Here is a 14,478-nt window from a genome sequence, read left to right as displayed (position 1 = left end):
AAGCTATTTGAATATCTTAAGCTTCCCGTGCCTCTGGAGGCTAGGAGACTGTAAACAATCGTATGCATAGCTGCAGGAGTCCGGGTAAACTTGTCAGGCGAGTTAGAGAGCCATCTGAGGGGTTTGGATTTAAACACTCCTAATTGCCCAGGAACTTTATTAATTGGAGCTGTAAGTTAACTCTTTGACAGAGAGAGCGAGATGGTGGTAGGGGACAGTCCTCAGTAAAGTCAGAGGTGAGAGCACAAAGCAATAAAGTAGGCAGACTCTGGTTTTTGGGGGGAAAATGCTTGAGAATATCTGGGGGGACTCCTGAGGCTCGATCCCGCCTTTGCGTATGCCGAGCCTCCTTCCTCATGACCTTTGTCATGAGCAGAATGCCTCACCGGCTCCCCGCAATTTGACAAATAGCAATAAATCTGAATGAGTAGAGTCAAGTGAGTGTATTCACTTTGAGAAAACATATTCTTAGTCCAGTGATATTGTGTGTGTGTGTGTGTGTGTGTGTGTGTGTGTGTGTGTTTTAATCGCTCAATCATGCCTGACTCTTTGCGACCTCATGGACTTCTGCAGGCAAGAATACTGGAGTGGGTTGCCTTTCCCTTCTCCAGGGGATCGTCCCAACCCAGGGATAGAACCCAGGTCTCCCACATTGTAGGCGGATTCTTTACCATCTGAGCCACCAGGGAAGCCTGATATTAGTGTAGCAGGATCTAAACACGCAAAACCAAAATGTTAGGAAGCTCAGTTGCCTTCCCTGGGAACCAAACATATGCTATGCTATGCTAAATCACTTCAGTCGTGTCCGACTCTGTGCAACCCTAGAGACAGCAGCCCACCAGGCTCCCCCGTCCCTGGGATTCTCCAGGCAAGAACACGAGTGGGTTGCCATTTCCTTCTCCAATGCATGAAAGTGAAAAGTGAAAGTGAAGTCGCTCAGTCGTGTCCGACTCCTAGCAACCCCATGGACTGCAGCTTACCAGGCTCCTCCATCCATGGGATTTTCCAGGCAAGAGTACTGGAGTGGGGTGCCATTGCCTTCTCCGAACCAAACATATAGCTTATATAATACTTACAAAGCTTATATACCTGTTGGGTTGGCTACAGATTTCCTTTGGTTTTTAAGTAAAAATAAAAGACATATTTTTCATTTTCCCCAAAAACTTTATTGAACAATGTATTCACCATTTTGTTCCACTACCTTAACTGTGGAGCATCCTCCAGCGTGAAATCTCTCGCATTAAACTTCTCAAATCACTTTTGACACATTTGACCAGTCACAGCACCTTCTCCATACACTGCACAAATCTTTTTTTGCTTCAGTTGCATTTTTACCTTTCTTGAAATAATAAAGCATAATAAAAATGTCGCTTCTTCCTTCTGTCTTCAATATTAAAATAACTACACAAAAACTCACTAATTTTGATAAGTTTTTTTAAATGCATGCTGATATGATAGATGTCACAATACAATCTAAAAAAATTGTTTCAAATGAAGTTAAAGACAACTAAATGCTACTAGAGCCATCATATAGAAAAAAATCCAACAAACCTTTTGGCCAACCCAATATATTTTATTTGTTGAAGTTTTACACATGCCCTATAAATGAGGAAACAATGGCTCATAGAGGTGATGTGCCTTGCTCAGGGGCAAAAACCTGGCATGTGGCCAGGCTGGAACTTAAAGATAGACCTGCAAGCTTCAAGTCAATGCCTTCCACTGAGCCATGTGCCCTGGATGATGAACAAACTCAGAATGCAAAGTGCCTTTTGCATAGTCAATTCCCAGGGAAGACAAGCATCCTAGGACCAGAAGGACCCTTGAGAACAAATTCTTGCTCATACAGAAGCCACAGAAGCCTTAGTGAGTCACTCTTGATTCCAGACAATGGAATCACCCACATCAGACTGAGACCCCATCTCTAACGCCATACACACCCCACAAAGCAAATGGTCACATTTCCTGTCTGGATTCCATGTCAATGTCTCAAACTTCTCCAAGATTACTCAACTGTATCCTTCCTGTTACAAAATCTGGAAAGTCTTCTGAATGAAATACATCCAGGAAGGATGTTCGTCTTTATTGGCAAAGCATTATTATGTAATTTTGCTAGCTTGTTTGATTTTTCTTCTCAGAATAATCTTGTGCTTCCCCATTTGACATTAAACATTATTTTATGTTACTAAAATATAAATAGAGCTTCCCTGGTAGCTCAGAGAGTAAAGAATCTGCCTGAAATGCAGGAGACCCAGGTTGGGAAAATCCCCTGGAGAAGGGAATGGCAAGAAAACAACCAGAAGGCAAGTTACAATGTGCTTAAGTTGATCAATTTCCAGAAGTGGAACAGCTGCTCAGTCAATGACTTCCGCCAATCTCTGGACCATATCCCCCCAACCCCCAATTTTTTTCCGGAGATGAGCTCATATATGTGTCTTCCACTCTCATGGTTGAGCTGACAACCTGCTGGGGCAGGGGAGAGACAAACCACCTAGCATCTTTAATGAGACATCTTCAAGACCCAGCACAGCATTTCAGCTTGAATCTGAAACCACATGGATCTACCCATAATTGTAGGAAAGTTCTATAACCTCTGATAGTTGTCTAGCCTGATATTTCTAAGGGGTGGCCTTTGCACCATCTGAATCAGAATAACCTGGGAGCTTGTTGAAAATGCTGATTTCTGACTCCACCCCAGATCTGCCAAAGCAGAAACCTTCAGGGCAAAGGCAGGGAATTAGTCTTTTTTTACAGACTTCCTGAGTGTTCTATCAAAGCTAAAATTCGAGAATGACCTTCATTTCCATTTCTCACTTTTGTGTCCTCTAGTAGTTCTGTGACAACTGAAGGCATTTTTATTTCCAGCATTTTGCATCAGCAAAATGCACTGAGGTCTCTTTGCTTCTACACAGACTCTCTGTTTTCAGTCTCTGTCATCAATGTGGCAAGCAATTTTTGGAAATATCAGCCCCCTGAAAGAAAATTACATTTTAAAAAAATCAATTATTGAGAAAAAATTTAAATTTATCTCCACTTTAGTGTCTTAAACTATTTTAGGTGTAAAAGTTTGAAACTTGCTTATTGATTGAGGGGAGTTCACTGTAGTAGCAAAAGCACAGATTCCAGTGTCATACAGAAATGGTCTATATCCTGTGTGATTTTGGCAAAAATCACCTCTGAATGTCAGTGTTCTCATCTGTAAGATCGGCACAGCAGTGTCTGCCTCTCGGCATGGAGATGAGAGTCACGTCTATCACCTGGGTGAAGTGCCAGCACAGTGCCCGGCCACCACGGATCAGTGCTGAGCAGAGTCATTACCCTTGCTGCCTAAATGGGACATCCATCTGCAGCGGCCAAGGCCTCCCGAGAAATCACCTAATAAACATCAGAAAGCTTCCCTGGTTGCTCAGGGGTGAAGAACCTGCCTGCAGTGCAAGAGATGCAGGTTCAATCCCTGGAGCAAGAAGATCCCTTGGAAGAGGAAATGGCAACCCACTCCAGTATTCTTCTTGCCTAGGAAATTTCATGGACAGAGGAGTCTGACAGGCTATGGGGTCCCAAAAGAGTCAGATGCAACTTTAGCAACTAAAACAACAGCAGCAAACATCAGAAAATAGCATGCTATTTATAAGTCTAAAAATATAAAGAGACAAACGGTCATTAGCAGGGAAATAGAAGAAATTTGATTCTGAAAACAAATGTAACACATCTCTGTGATTAAATCACATTTCTGCCTCTGGGGTTCATTTGTCTTACAATTATTACATTATTGTTTCCACAGAACTTTTGCTACAAATAGAATTAAGTTATCCTTTTGTCGAGAACATATCTAGAGTTTGCACTGACACAAAAGTATGTTTTCCTCATTTTTGAAATTTAAAAACTATCTTTATGAGATCAACTTAAATACCATAAAACTATTTTTTAATTAATCCATGATTCCATCATCCCTGGAGAACTATTTTAATTGATTCTTATGTTCTATGAAATCATTTTAATGGATAAATCATTTTTAGATTATAAAACTGAAATGCATTTATTGTGGAGAAAATTTGGAAAATACCCCCCAAAATTATAAAGAAGAAAACCAAGATCAAGGTAGTTCAACCATCAAGCAATGATCAACATAAATACCTTTGTGTTATTTCCCACCAAACTTTTCTTATTTTGATATCATATTCTATTTAGTTTCCCAACTTTTATTAACTTAGTTATTAAATGTTTATCAAAACACAGGTTTTAGCAATTATATAACATATCATCATATAGATCAAAGGTTGCATCAGACTGGCCCTGTTTTTAAAACAAGTTTATGAGAACACTGCTGCATTCATTCATTACGCATTGCTTATGGCTGCTTTCATACAGCAGCAGCTAAGTTGAGTCATTGCAGTGGAGACCACAAGGCCTCCAAATATTTACTATTTAGTCCTTTACAGAAAAAGTTTGCCAGCTGTACAAGATGTACATAAAGTATTTAGTATTCCTCTGTGACTGGATATTCAGAATTTTTAAAAAACTATTATGGATAACTGCAATGAACACCTCTAAAAAGTTTTTTTTCTCCATAACTCTGACTCCTTCTTTAGAAAATACTTTAGAATTTACAGGAAAACCAGAAAACCATTTTTCCAGTTCTTGATACATACTGCCTCCCAGAAGTTTATGCCAGTTTACACCCACATCAGCTATTTATGAGAACATTCAGGTTACCACATCCTTGCCAGAACTGAGTATTACTGTTTATTATATATTTGTGTAGCATACAAACAATATCTGTCATTTTTAGAAGTGAGTAATAGTTCATGTTAATCCTTAATTCCTGGATGGTTAGGGAAGTTGAAATTTATCATGTATGTATTGGGCATTTGTATTTCTTTTTTAAAAAGAATGTATTTATTTTTATTTTTGGCTGTGATGGGTCTTTGTTGCTATGTGGTGGCTGCTCTCTAGTTGCAGGCTTCTAGTTGGGCTTCTCATTGCAGTGGCTTCTCTTGTTGCGGAGCACAGATTCCGGGGCGCTCAGGCTTCAGTAGCTGTGGCACATAGACTCAGTAGCTGCGGTTTGCAGGCTCTGGAGCATGCGTTCAGTAGTTGGGGTACACAGGCTTAGTTGTCCAGCAGCATGTGGAATCATCTCAGACTAGAGATTCAACCAATGTCCCCTGCTTTGCAAGGCAGGTTTCTAACCACTGGACCACCAGAGAAGCCCCTGTATTTCTTTATGAATAATCTGTTTATGTACTTTCTTATGCTACTGAAAAACTTTTCTCCCTTAAAACTATTGACACCTGATCTGCCATACGTGGCCAACATTTCCCTCAGTTTGTCATTTGCCTTTTAATTGTAATGCTTCTTCCTTCAGGAGCTTAATAACTCTTCAGTTGAATCATCTGTTTTACAGTTTTGTCCTTATGGTTTTAATCTCTCTATTGCTTCCCACTTATCACTTCACTTCTTCTTAGGAGAATGTTTCAAGATAGTCCCCCACTTCATTTCAGTTTTCTGAAGTTTTTATTCAGACTTCGATCACTCCTGACATTGATTTTAATTTAGTGTTTTTTCCCCCATACTGTTTTCTCCTCAATCAGCCCTCTTTCCTCTGCAGCAGGTTTTCTTTAAGTTAAGGATCTTGAGATGTAGGTTATTCAGGTAAACCTAATGTAATCACAGGGGGTCTTATAAGAGACAGGAGGGTCAGAGTCAGAGGAGATGACAATGGAAGTAGAGAGAGAGGAAGAAAGAGGAATTTGAAGATGCTGTGCTGCTGGCCTCAAAGATAAAGGAAGGGACCATAAGCCAAGGAATGCAGGTGGTCTCAAGAAGCTGAAGGCAAGGAAATAGATTCTCACTTAGAGCCTCTGGAGAGACCACAGCCCTGCAAGCACCCTGATCTGGGGACTCTGCTCTCCAGAACTGCAAGAAAATAAATTTGTGTTGTTTTAGTTTACCAAATTCGTGGCACAGTAAGTCCCCTCCATAGGAACCTTGAAGTTGCAAACTTTCAAAGATGTGAACGTGCGTTCACATGTCCAGTCACGTAGTTACTAGTTCACGTGTCTGGTGTGCATCGTCTGTGCGTGCATCCTCGACAAGCGGCTGTGCATTTGTGTACTCTACGTGCAGTACTGTATAGAGTACAGTAAGACAGTATCTTTATTTCAAACCCAGGATGTCCAGAAACACGTGTAAAAGCAGTGGTGATGTAGCTGACACTGCTGAGGCCCCGGAGGACCTCCCGCCACAGGACGTGACAAGGGGGCTTGCTTTATCTGAGGAGGCACTGTTAGCTTTTGACATGCAGGACCCGAACATAGAATGGTCCATGAAGTGAAGCAGCTGTGCAGAGTGCAGTCCAGTGCTACTGTGTCATCTATGATGAGGAAAAAAGAACTACTTCCCAGACACCGCTGGATCATTTTTTTCAAGAGGGTAGATAGAATTGAATCCAGCAAGGAACCAGAACCTTTGCCAGCAAGGTCAGGTGTGAGTGAAATTACAGCTTGCCCTCCATTCTCTATTGCTGAGGATCCTGCAGCTCTACCATCTCCCACCTTCTCTCCCTCCTCTAGTCAATAACTCCTCTTGCCTGTTTACTCAGTGCCAGCTGTTGTACTGTACTGCTGTACTTTTCAAGGTACTGTCCTGTAAAAATGTCCTCTTTATTTTTTGTGTTTCTTTTTTTATGTGTTATTTGCATGGGAAGTATTGGGTTGGCCCAAAAGTTCCTTTTGTTTTTTTCATAAGTTGGGTCTAGTAGTGCTTAGTTGTCTTTAACTTCATTCAAAACAATTTTGTTAGATTGTATAGTGTGACATCTGTCATGTCAGCATGCATTTTTTTAAAAAAATCAAAATTGGTGAATTTTTGTGTAGCATTTTCATATTGAAGATGGAAGTAAAAAGCAACATTATCAGCATATTATGCTTTATTATTTCAAGGAAGATAAAAACACAACTGAAATGCAAAAAAAGATGTGTGCACTGTATGGAGAAGATGCTGTGACTGATCAAAAGCTCCAAAAGTGCTTTGCAAAGTTTTGTCCCAGAGATACCTCGCTAGACGATGGTAGACCAGTTGCACTTGATAGTGATCAGATCGAGACACTAATTGAGAACAGTCAATGTTACACCACTTGGGAGATAGCCAACCTACACAAAATATCCAAATCGAGCATTGAAAATCATTTGCACCAGCTTGGTGATGTTCATCACTTTGAATTTTGGGTTCCACATAAGTTAAGTGAAAGAAACCTCCTTGACCATATTTCCACATACAATTCTCTTCTTAAAAGTAACAAAAACGTCCCATTAACAAATTGTGATGGGCAGTGAAGTGGATACTGTACAATAATGTAGAATGGAAGAGATAGTGAACCACCACCAACCACACCTAAGGCTGCTCTTCATTCAAAGAAGGTGATGGTTTGTATATGGTGGGTTGGAAGAGACTCCTCTGCTATGAGCTCCTCCAAGAAAAAGAAACAATTAAGTCCAAGTACTGCTCCCGGTTAGACTAAATGAAAGCAGCACTCGATGAAAAGCATCTGAAATTAGTCAACAGAAAACTCAGTCTCCCAACAGGATAATGCAAGACTGCATATTTCTTTGATAACCAGGTAAAAACTGTTGCAGCTTGGCTGGAAAGTTATGATTCATCTGCTGTGTTCACAAGACACCGCGCCTTCAGATGTCTATTTATTTCAGTCTTTATAAGATTCTCGTAATGGATAAAAAGTTCAGTTCATGGAAAGACTGTAAAAGGCACCTGGAATAGTTCTTTGCTCAAAAAGATAAAAAGTTTTGGAAGGATGGAGGTAGACGGTAGTGGAACAAAATGGTGAATATGTTGTTCAATAAAGTTCTTGGTGAAAATGAAAACTGTCTTTTATTTTTACTTAAAAACTGAAGGTACATTTTACCTAACCCAATATTATAAACCTTTTACAGTATAGTACTATATAACTGACTGTGTTAGTTGGGTAACTTGGCTAACTTTGTTGGACTTATGAACAACTTGGACTTACAGACGGGTTGGAATGGAACTGGTTTGCATTTAGGGGACTTACTGTAATTTGTTACAGCAACCACAGGAAACCAATCTAGATTTGTTTCATGTGCAAAAGCAACTTGGCAGACGTGATTATGTCGCAGGTTATGGACCCTGTGGCAGGGGGTAGCCTGGACTGTCTAAATTGGCCAAATCTAATCACTTGGGCCCTTAAAGGCAGTGAAACGTAGCTTCCGGGAGCCAGAGAGATGCAGCAAAAGAGGGTAGAAGAGAGATGAGGCAGAAGGGTAGGTCAGAGAGAGATTAAGTGTGGGAAGGACTCAGCCCGCCCTTGCTGGATGAAGATGTAGGAAGGGGCCTCAAGTCAGGGAGTTCAAGTGGCCTCTAGAAACTGAGAGTGACCCGGGCTGGCAGCCAGCAAGGAAATCGGGACCTCAGGCCCACAACTGCAAGTAACTAAATGCAGCAACAACCTAAATGAGCCTGGGACGGGATTCTCTCGTAGAGAAACGGGAGGGAAGAAGGGGGAATAGGACCTGCCGACTCCTTGACATTGGCCTTGTGAAGCCCAGAGCAGAGAAAATTAGCCAAGCCCACCAGATATAGGACTTAGAAAGCTGTGACACCAGACTGTTGGGGTGTTCTGTTTTGTTCCGGTAGCCCTGATATTTTTTATTTTTTAAATTAATTTTTATTGGAGTATAGTTGCTTTACAACATTGTCTTAATTTCTACTGTACCACAAAGTGAGTCAGCTATAGGTATACATATTGGATTGTGTTGTTGAAAGCCACTGAGTTCATGGTCATTTGTTAGGACAGCAGTAGTAAACCAATACATATCTCAAGTTGCAAAACTCCGATTGAGGCGACTTCCAAAGGTGTTTTACTAGGATAATAAGAGATCTGGATACAGGGCAGTTCTTGGATTTGTAATTCAGCAGTTTGATCCCAGAATCAAGGATCTGGATTCCTCCATCCCTCTGTTATGCTAATGTTGAAATGCTAGCCACCTCCCCTAGTGGTCACAGAGGGTTGCAGGCCCTCCAAGAATCCTTGCCCGAAGAAAGAGATTTTTCTTCCCAGTGCATTTCTTACAAGAAAAAAACAAATCTTCCCAGAAGTTTCCAAGCAGATAGTCCTTCCTGTTTCATTGGCTAGAGCGAGTCCCATGGGAACCACGAGGAGAATCGCTGGCACAGAGGACAGAAACACATTTGGACCAATTAGGATTTATCTGAGTCCTGCAGGCTACAGATGAACAGCAGAACAAAAGTCCCCACTCTGCTGCGTGGGAAGAGGGCAGTGATGACTGTTGATGTCAGCCAAGCATGTCTGTGGCATCTTTTAGTCTGGTAGATTTATCCGTAGTCCAGCAGCACAACTTGCTCCTGTCATCAGTTGAGCTCCCCTCCAAAGGTCTTAGAGAAATTTCAGCTTCTGGAATGGTTGTCAGTCTGAGTGTTCAGTATTTCAACACTTCTTCTCCAACTCCAATTCCCTATCTTTTCCCAGGTATTTTGAGAGGAAGACTGAATTCAAGAGTTCTAGGCAAGAAATGTTTTGAAATAAAATGACTGTCCATCTGCTGTAAGTGGCAGCATATTTAAATGTTGACGAGCGTGGAGGCAGGACTGCCCAAGTGGCTCAGAGGTAAAGAATCCACCTGCAGTGCCCAAGATGCAGGAGACATGGGTTCGATCCCTGGGTTGGGAACATCCCCTGGAGGAAGGCAGGGCAACCCACTCCAGTATTCTTGCCAGGAAAATACCATGGATAGAAGAGCCTGGCAGGCTACGGTCCATAGGGCTGCAAAGAGTCTAACACAGGACTGAAGTGACTGAGCATGTACGCACACACTAGCTTGAAGGCAATGCAAGAGGAAACCTTATTAGCATATGTGCTCTCAGAAGTGAGTTAGACTGTAGGACTTTAGCCAGATAGGCCCAACATTGGATGGAGCCAAGTAGGGCACTTAACCCACAGGTAGGAGATTTTTGAAACATGAAGCTGGCACCAGTCCATGGTGTGCCCCCAGCATCAGGAGTCACACATCAAGCTCTCTAAGTATCCTGATATGTAACTATAAATCTCCTTATTCTGTGTCAAAGAAGAGCCCACTCTGTTGGTTTCTGTTGAAGCCCTGTCTGCATCTCCTTCACTAGATGGGGGCACCATCTTCTAGTTGCCATGTCAATGACTAACAACTCATAGCTGCCCTTTCTCCAGCGAATCCCCCAGAGAGGTTATGCTTCTCACTCAACAGTGATATCTATATCAACATGTGGTCCAAATTGCCAGACCCCTTGCTTCTAAGGGAGTCAATGACACAGTTAAAACTCTGGAGGTTGCTGTAGGATCAGGCTGAGGTTCACGTCCAGCTGAGCCCATAAGCTTTCCAGCTCCGTCTCCTGCCCTATCCTGTTTCCCTCACTTCCCACCTCCCCAGAGCACTCCCACGGCAGGTCACTTGTGCAAGGATTCTTATCTCAAGCTCTGTTCCTAGGGAATTCAGCCTAAGACACAACCCACCACCCTTGGGAGCAAGTTCAACAGGAGAAACTCACAACACAGTAACAGCTCTTTGAAACCACTTCTCACTTACAGCTGGAACATACCCACCCTTCCATTCCATTTGAAAGTCAGTTGTGTCCAACTCTGTGACCCCATGGACTATACAGTCCAGGGAATTCTCCAGGCCAGAATACTAGAGTGGGTAGCTATTCCCTTCTCCAGGGGATCTTCCCAACCCAGGAATTGAACCCAGGTCTCCTGCATTGCAGGCAGACTCTACCAGTTGAGCCACAAGGGAAGCCCTTCCATGCCCTTCAATGTCATGTAAAGGGTGAATGACAAAGTACCCAAGTGGATATTAACCACCTCCTTTTAAAGTCTAGTGTAAGCAATCCTGCTCTGAAATATACACAAAATGAGTGTGTGTGTGCTCAGTCACGTCCAACTCTTTGCAACTCCATGGAGTGTAGCTTGCCAGGCTCCTCTGTCCATGGGATTCTCCAGGCAAGAATACTGGAGTGGGTTGCCATTTCCTTCTCCAGGGGATCTTCCCAACCCAGGGATGAAACCCACATCTCTTGTGTCTCATGCATTAGCAAGCAGATTCATTGCCACTGTGCCGCCTGGGAAGCCCCAAAGTATGCAAGATATTAGAGTCTGTTTGTTTGGGACAAGGAATGAAATCACTTCCTTTGACTTCCTGATATTTTACGTATAAACTTCCGGGTATATGACAGGAGCCCTCTAAGTGGTGGCTGTTATTTTGGATTGTAAAATAATGCATCAAGACTCAGTGAGTGGCGCATGCTAGGCTCTGTGCTAAACGTTATTCCGTCCTTCTGGGGTCTCTCAACAGGGACACTTGAGAAGGGAACACAGAATCATCACCTCCAGTCCTGCTTTACTGATCCTCACTCATAAAGCTGAATCTCAGAAAACATTGCATGCCTGGATCTAGTTCCAAACCCAGGGTGGTACCTAATTTCTTATCAAATATTTTTCTGTCCAAGCCACAATTTCCCTAAACCAGTCCCTCTTTTCCAATTTGGTGTCGGCTGACCTCAGCCAGCAGTGATACAAGCCGCGGGTTCTGGCTTCTTTCCTTTTCACACGTGTCTTTTTTTCTCCTTCCTTTTATTCAGATCTGTGTGGCTTCTGAAGAAGAACAAGACGGCTTTATCAGAGTGCTCAGTGGAAAGAAGAGAGGCCTGGTCCCCCTCGATGTTCTAGAAAACATCTGATTGCTGGCCCCTCCTTTTGAAGTCGGCAAGCCCTGGGGTGATGCCTCATCTCACACTGTGTTAACCCAGAGGAGCTGCCGTGCTGACCAGCTACCCAGGAAACAGTGAGACGAGACTCAAGGGTCTGAGACTGTAGGGGAACAGCCTCAAGGCAGGGAGCCCATGGCACAGCACGTCCAGGCTGCCCAAGGTGGGGGTGAGGCTGAGAGCTTCGGCTTGTGGAGCCAAGTGCAGTACCCAGCAGGTGGTAACCACTGTTGTCCCCAGAACTCGGCTCCCTCCCTCTCCATGTGGTGTAAGTTAACCCTCTGGAGGGCGCTCCAGTCTGTGGGGTGGCCTCAGGGTGAGGCTCGGATCCACATAGCCAAGTGTGATTCTGGTTCCAGACCTTTGTCCCCAGTTCCCACCAGTCAGCATCGTCACATGTGAGAGCCCTGCAGTCTTTCTGCAGAGCAGCAGGAAGCCCTACTCCCTAACCCCTAACATGCCAGTGCTCCCCACAGACCCCCACTGCCACTTTACAATCCAGCCAAATTTCTGTCCTCAGCGTACATCCTGGTGGTGTGTGTTAAGGTATGCAGGCTAAGCTGATGTGGCAGCAACTTGAAGACCGGATCTGCCCCGGAACTGCCGTCAGGCAGTCGCTCCTGCCACTCATTACCGGATGTAGGCTATGAAGCATGGAGATGCTGGGTCAAGCGGGGGAAGGTAGGGCAGAGAGCTCTTATTTATTGATGCTATGCAGCCCCTTCCTTTCGATGATGAAATCCTTTCCCCGAGGAGATGGAGCTGGGGACGTGAATGTGCAGAAAGTCTGTGAGAGCTTCATCTTCATTTGACATCTTCTGTATTGGGGGAAGTTCCCCCTCCTGCCATCCCGTAGGACTCCCTTTTGGAGGCTGAGCCCACCTTCCAGGGAACCGGAATCATGGAGAAGAAACAGAAACAGCATCTTAGGAGAAAAGTAGCCAGATTGGAATCCATTCTTCTTTAGGGCAGGATATTTTGCCCCAGCAGATGTAAAATGGAATGTAATCCATAATGCTTCATCCCTCTGCAAGCAGAGGCCCTTGGTCCTATTTAGCATCAACTAGAGGAGTCCCTCTTACTCTGTATGTACCACTGTTTACAAGAACACAATATACTGTGATGCCTTCCTCCTCCAGCCTCCTACTAGCATTCAGACTCGCATCTTATTAATACAGTTAAACTTCGGTTCAGCGACCTTGGAATCAATGTCAGTTTGGTTTATTTTGTTATAGAGCAATAAAGTCATTAGAACAATTGGTTTTTAAAAGACTTAAGTGGATGCATCCTGTGCATGTAAACGTTATTTCCCAAACCAAAGCACCGTCTGTCTCCATTCATTTCTTTTTTCACCGCTCAGTGTGAAGTTAGGAGCTGAGACAGGATGGCTGCTGCTTCCACAGTAGTTTGGATGCCTTACTCTCATTTCAAAGCCAGCATCCAGAGTGTCCTCCGTCTCTGATACAATGTGAAAACTGAGTGTGCAGAGTCAAGACGGATTCTTCAAGAGCCAGGGCGGATAACGTGACTGCCAGTCCATTGAAGGGAATAAATACAAATGCTCTCTGCCTCTTAATCCCATCTAATAAAGACAACACAGTGGCTGGAAGGAGCACAGAAAACATGTGTCCTGATCTCTTCTTTCTAGTGGAACATCCACTGAAGCTTTGGGGTACAGTTTTGTCACATCCTCAGTTCAGTTCAGTCACTCAGTCGTGTCCGACTCTTTGTGACCCCATGGACTGCAGCACGCCAGGCTTCCCTGTCCATCACCAACTCCCGGAGCTTACTCAAACTCATGTCCATCAAATTGGTGGTACCAGCCAACCATCTCATCCTCTATTGTCCCCTTCTCCTCCCACCTTCAGTCTTTCCCAGCATCAGGGTCTTTTCCAATGAGTGAGTTCTTTGTTATCAGGTGGCCAAAGTATTGGGGTTTTCAGCTTCAGCATCAGTCCTTCCAATGAATATTCAGGACTGATTTCCTTTTGGATGGACTGGTTGGATCTCCTTGCAGTCCAAGGGACTCAGCACTCTCTGTGGTGTTCAGTCTCCAACACCACAGTTCAAAAGCATCAATTCTTTGGTGCTTAGCTTTCTTTATAGTCCAATTCTCACATCCATACATGACTCCTGGAAAAACCATAGCTTTGACTAGATGGACCTTTGTTGGCAAAGTAATGTCTCTGCTTTTTAACATTCTATCTACGTTGGTCATAGCTTTTCTTCCAAGGAGCACCAGGGTCTTTTCTCATGAGTCAGTTCTTCGTATCAGGTGGCCAAAGTATTAGAGCATCAGCCTCAGCATCTATTCTTCCAATAAATATTCATGGTTGATGTCTGCTTCCTGATAGTCTTGCCTTTGTGTAGTTCCCCTCCCACACTGAATCAGGGCTGGTCTTCTGTGACCAACAGAATGCAGCAGAAGTGATCCTGCGTGACAACCATGGCTAGGTCAGAAAAGTCCCTGAAGCTTCTGCCTTGATCTCTTGGATCTCTACCCCTGGGAACCCTGAGCCACTGTGTAAGTTGATCTACTCTGAGGCCATGATCCCGAAGAAACCCAGTGTGAGGCCACGCATTACTGCAGCAGCAAACAACCCAGACAACCCAGAGCGGCAGTCATCAGGCTGAGCTCTGCCCAAATGTAAGATTTATGAACAAGATAAAGATGTTTTTAAGTCATTAGAT

General features: G+C 43.6%; 1 protein-coding gene across 1 annotated transcript in view; it reads left to right on the top strand.

Moving 5' to 3' along the window:
* STAC (SH3 and cysteine rich domain) overlaps positions 1-13,052 on the top strand; it is a 114,396-nt gene extending 101,344 nt beyond the window's left edge. Inside the window, exon 11 of the mRNA XM_010835534.1 lies at positions 11,662-13,052. Within this exon, the coding sequence (XP_010833836.1) occupies positions 11,662-11,760 (99 nt within the window). The 3' untranslated portion in view covers positions 11,761-13,052. The remainder of the gene's footprint in view (positions 1-11,661) is intronic.
* Positions 13,053-14,478: the final 1,426 nt, after the last annotated feature.

This window comes from Bison bison, unplaced genomic scaffold (assembly GCF_000754665.1).
Source record: "Bison bison bison isolate TAMUID 2011002044 unplaced genomic scaffold, Bison_UMD1.0 scf7180017864043, whole genome shotgun sequence".
Lineage (NCBI taxonomy): Eukaryota > Metazoa > Chordata > Mammalia > Artiodactyla > Bovidae > Bison > Bison bison.
Note: the sequence above shows the minus strand (reverse complement) of the source record. Positions and strands in the feature narration are given on the sequence as shown.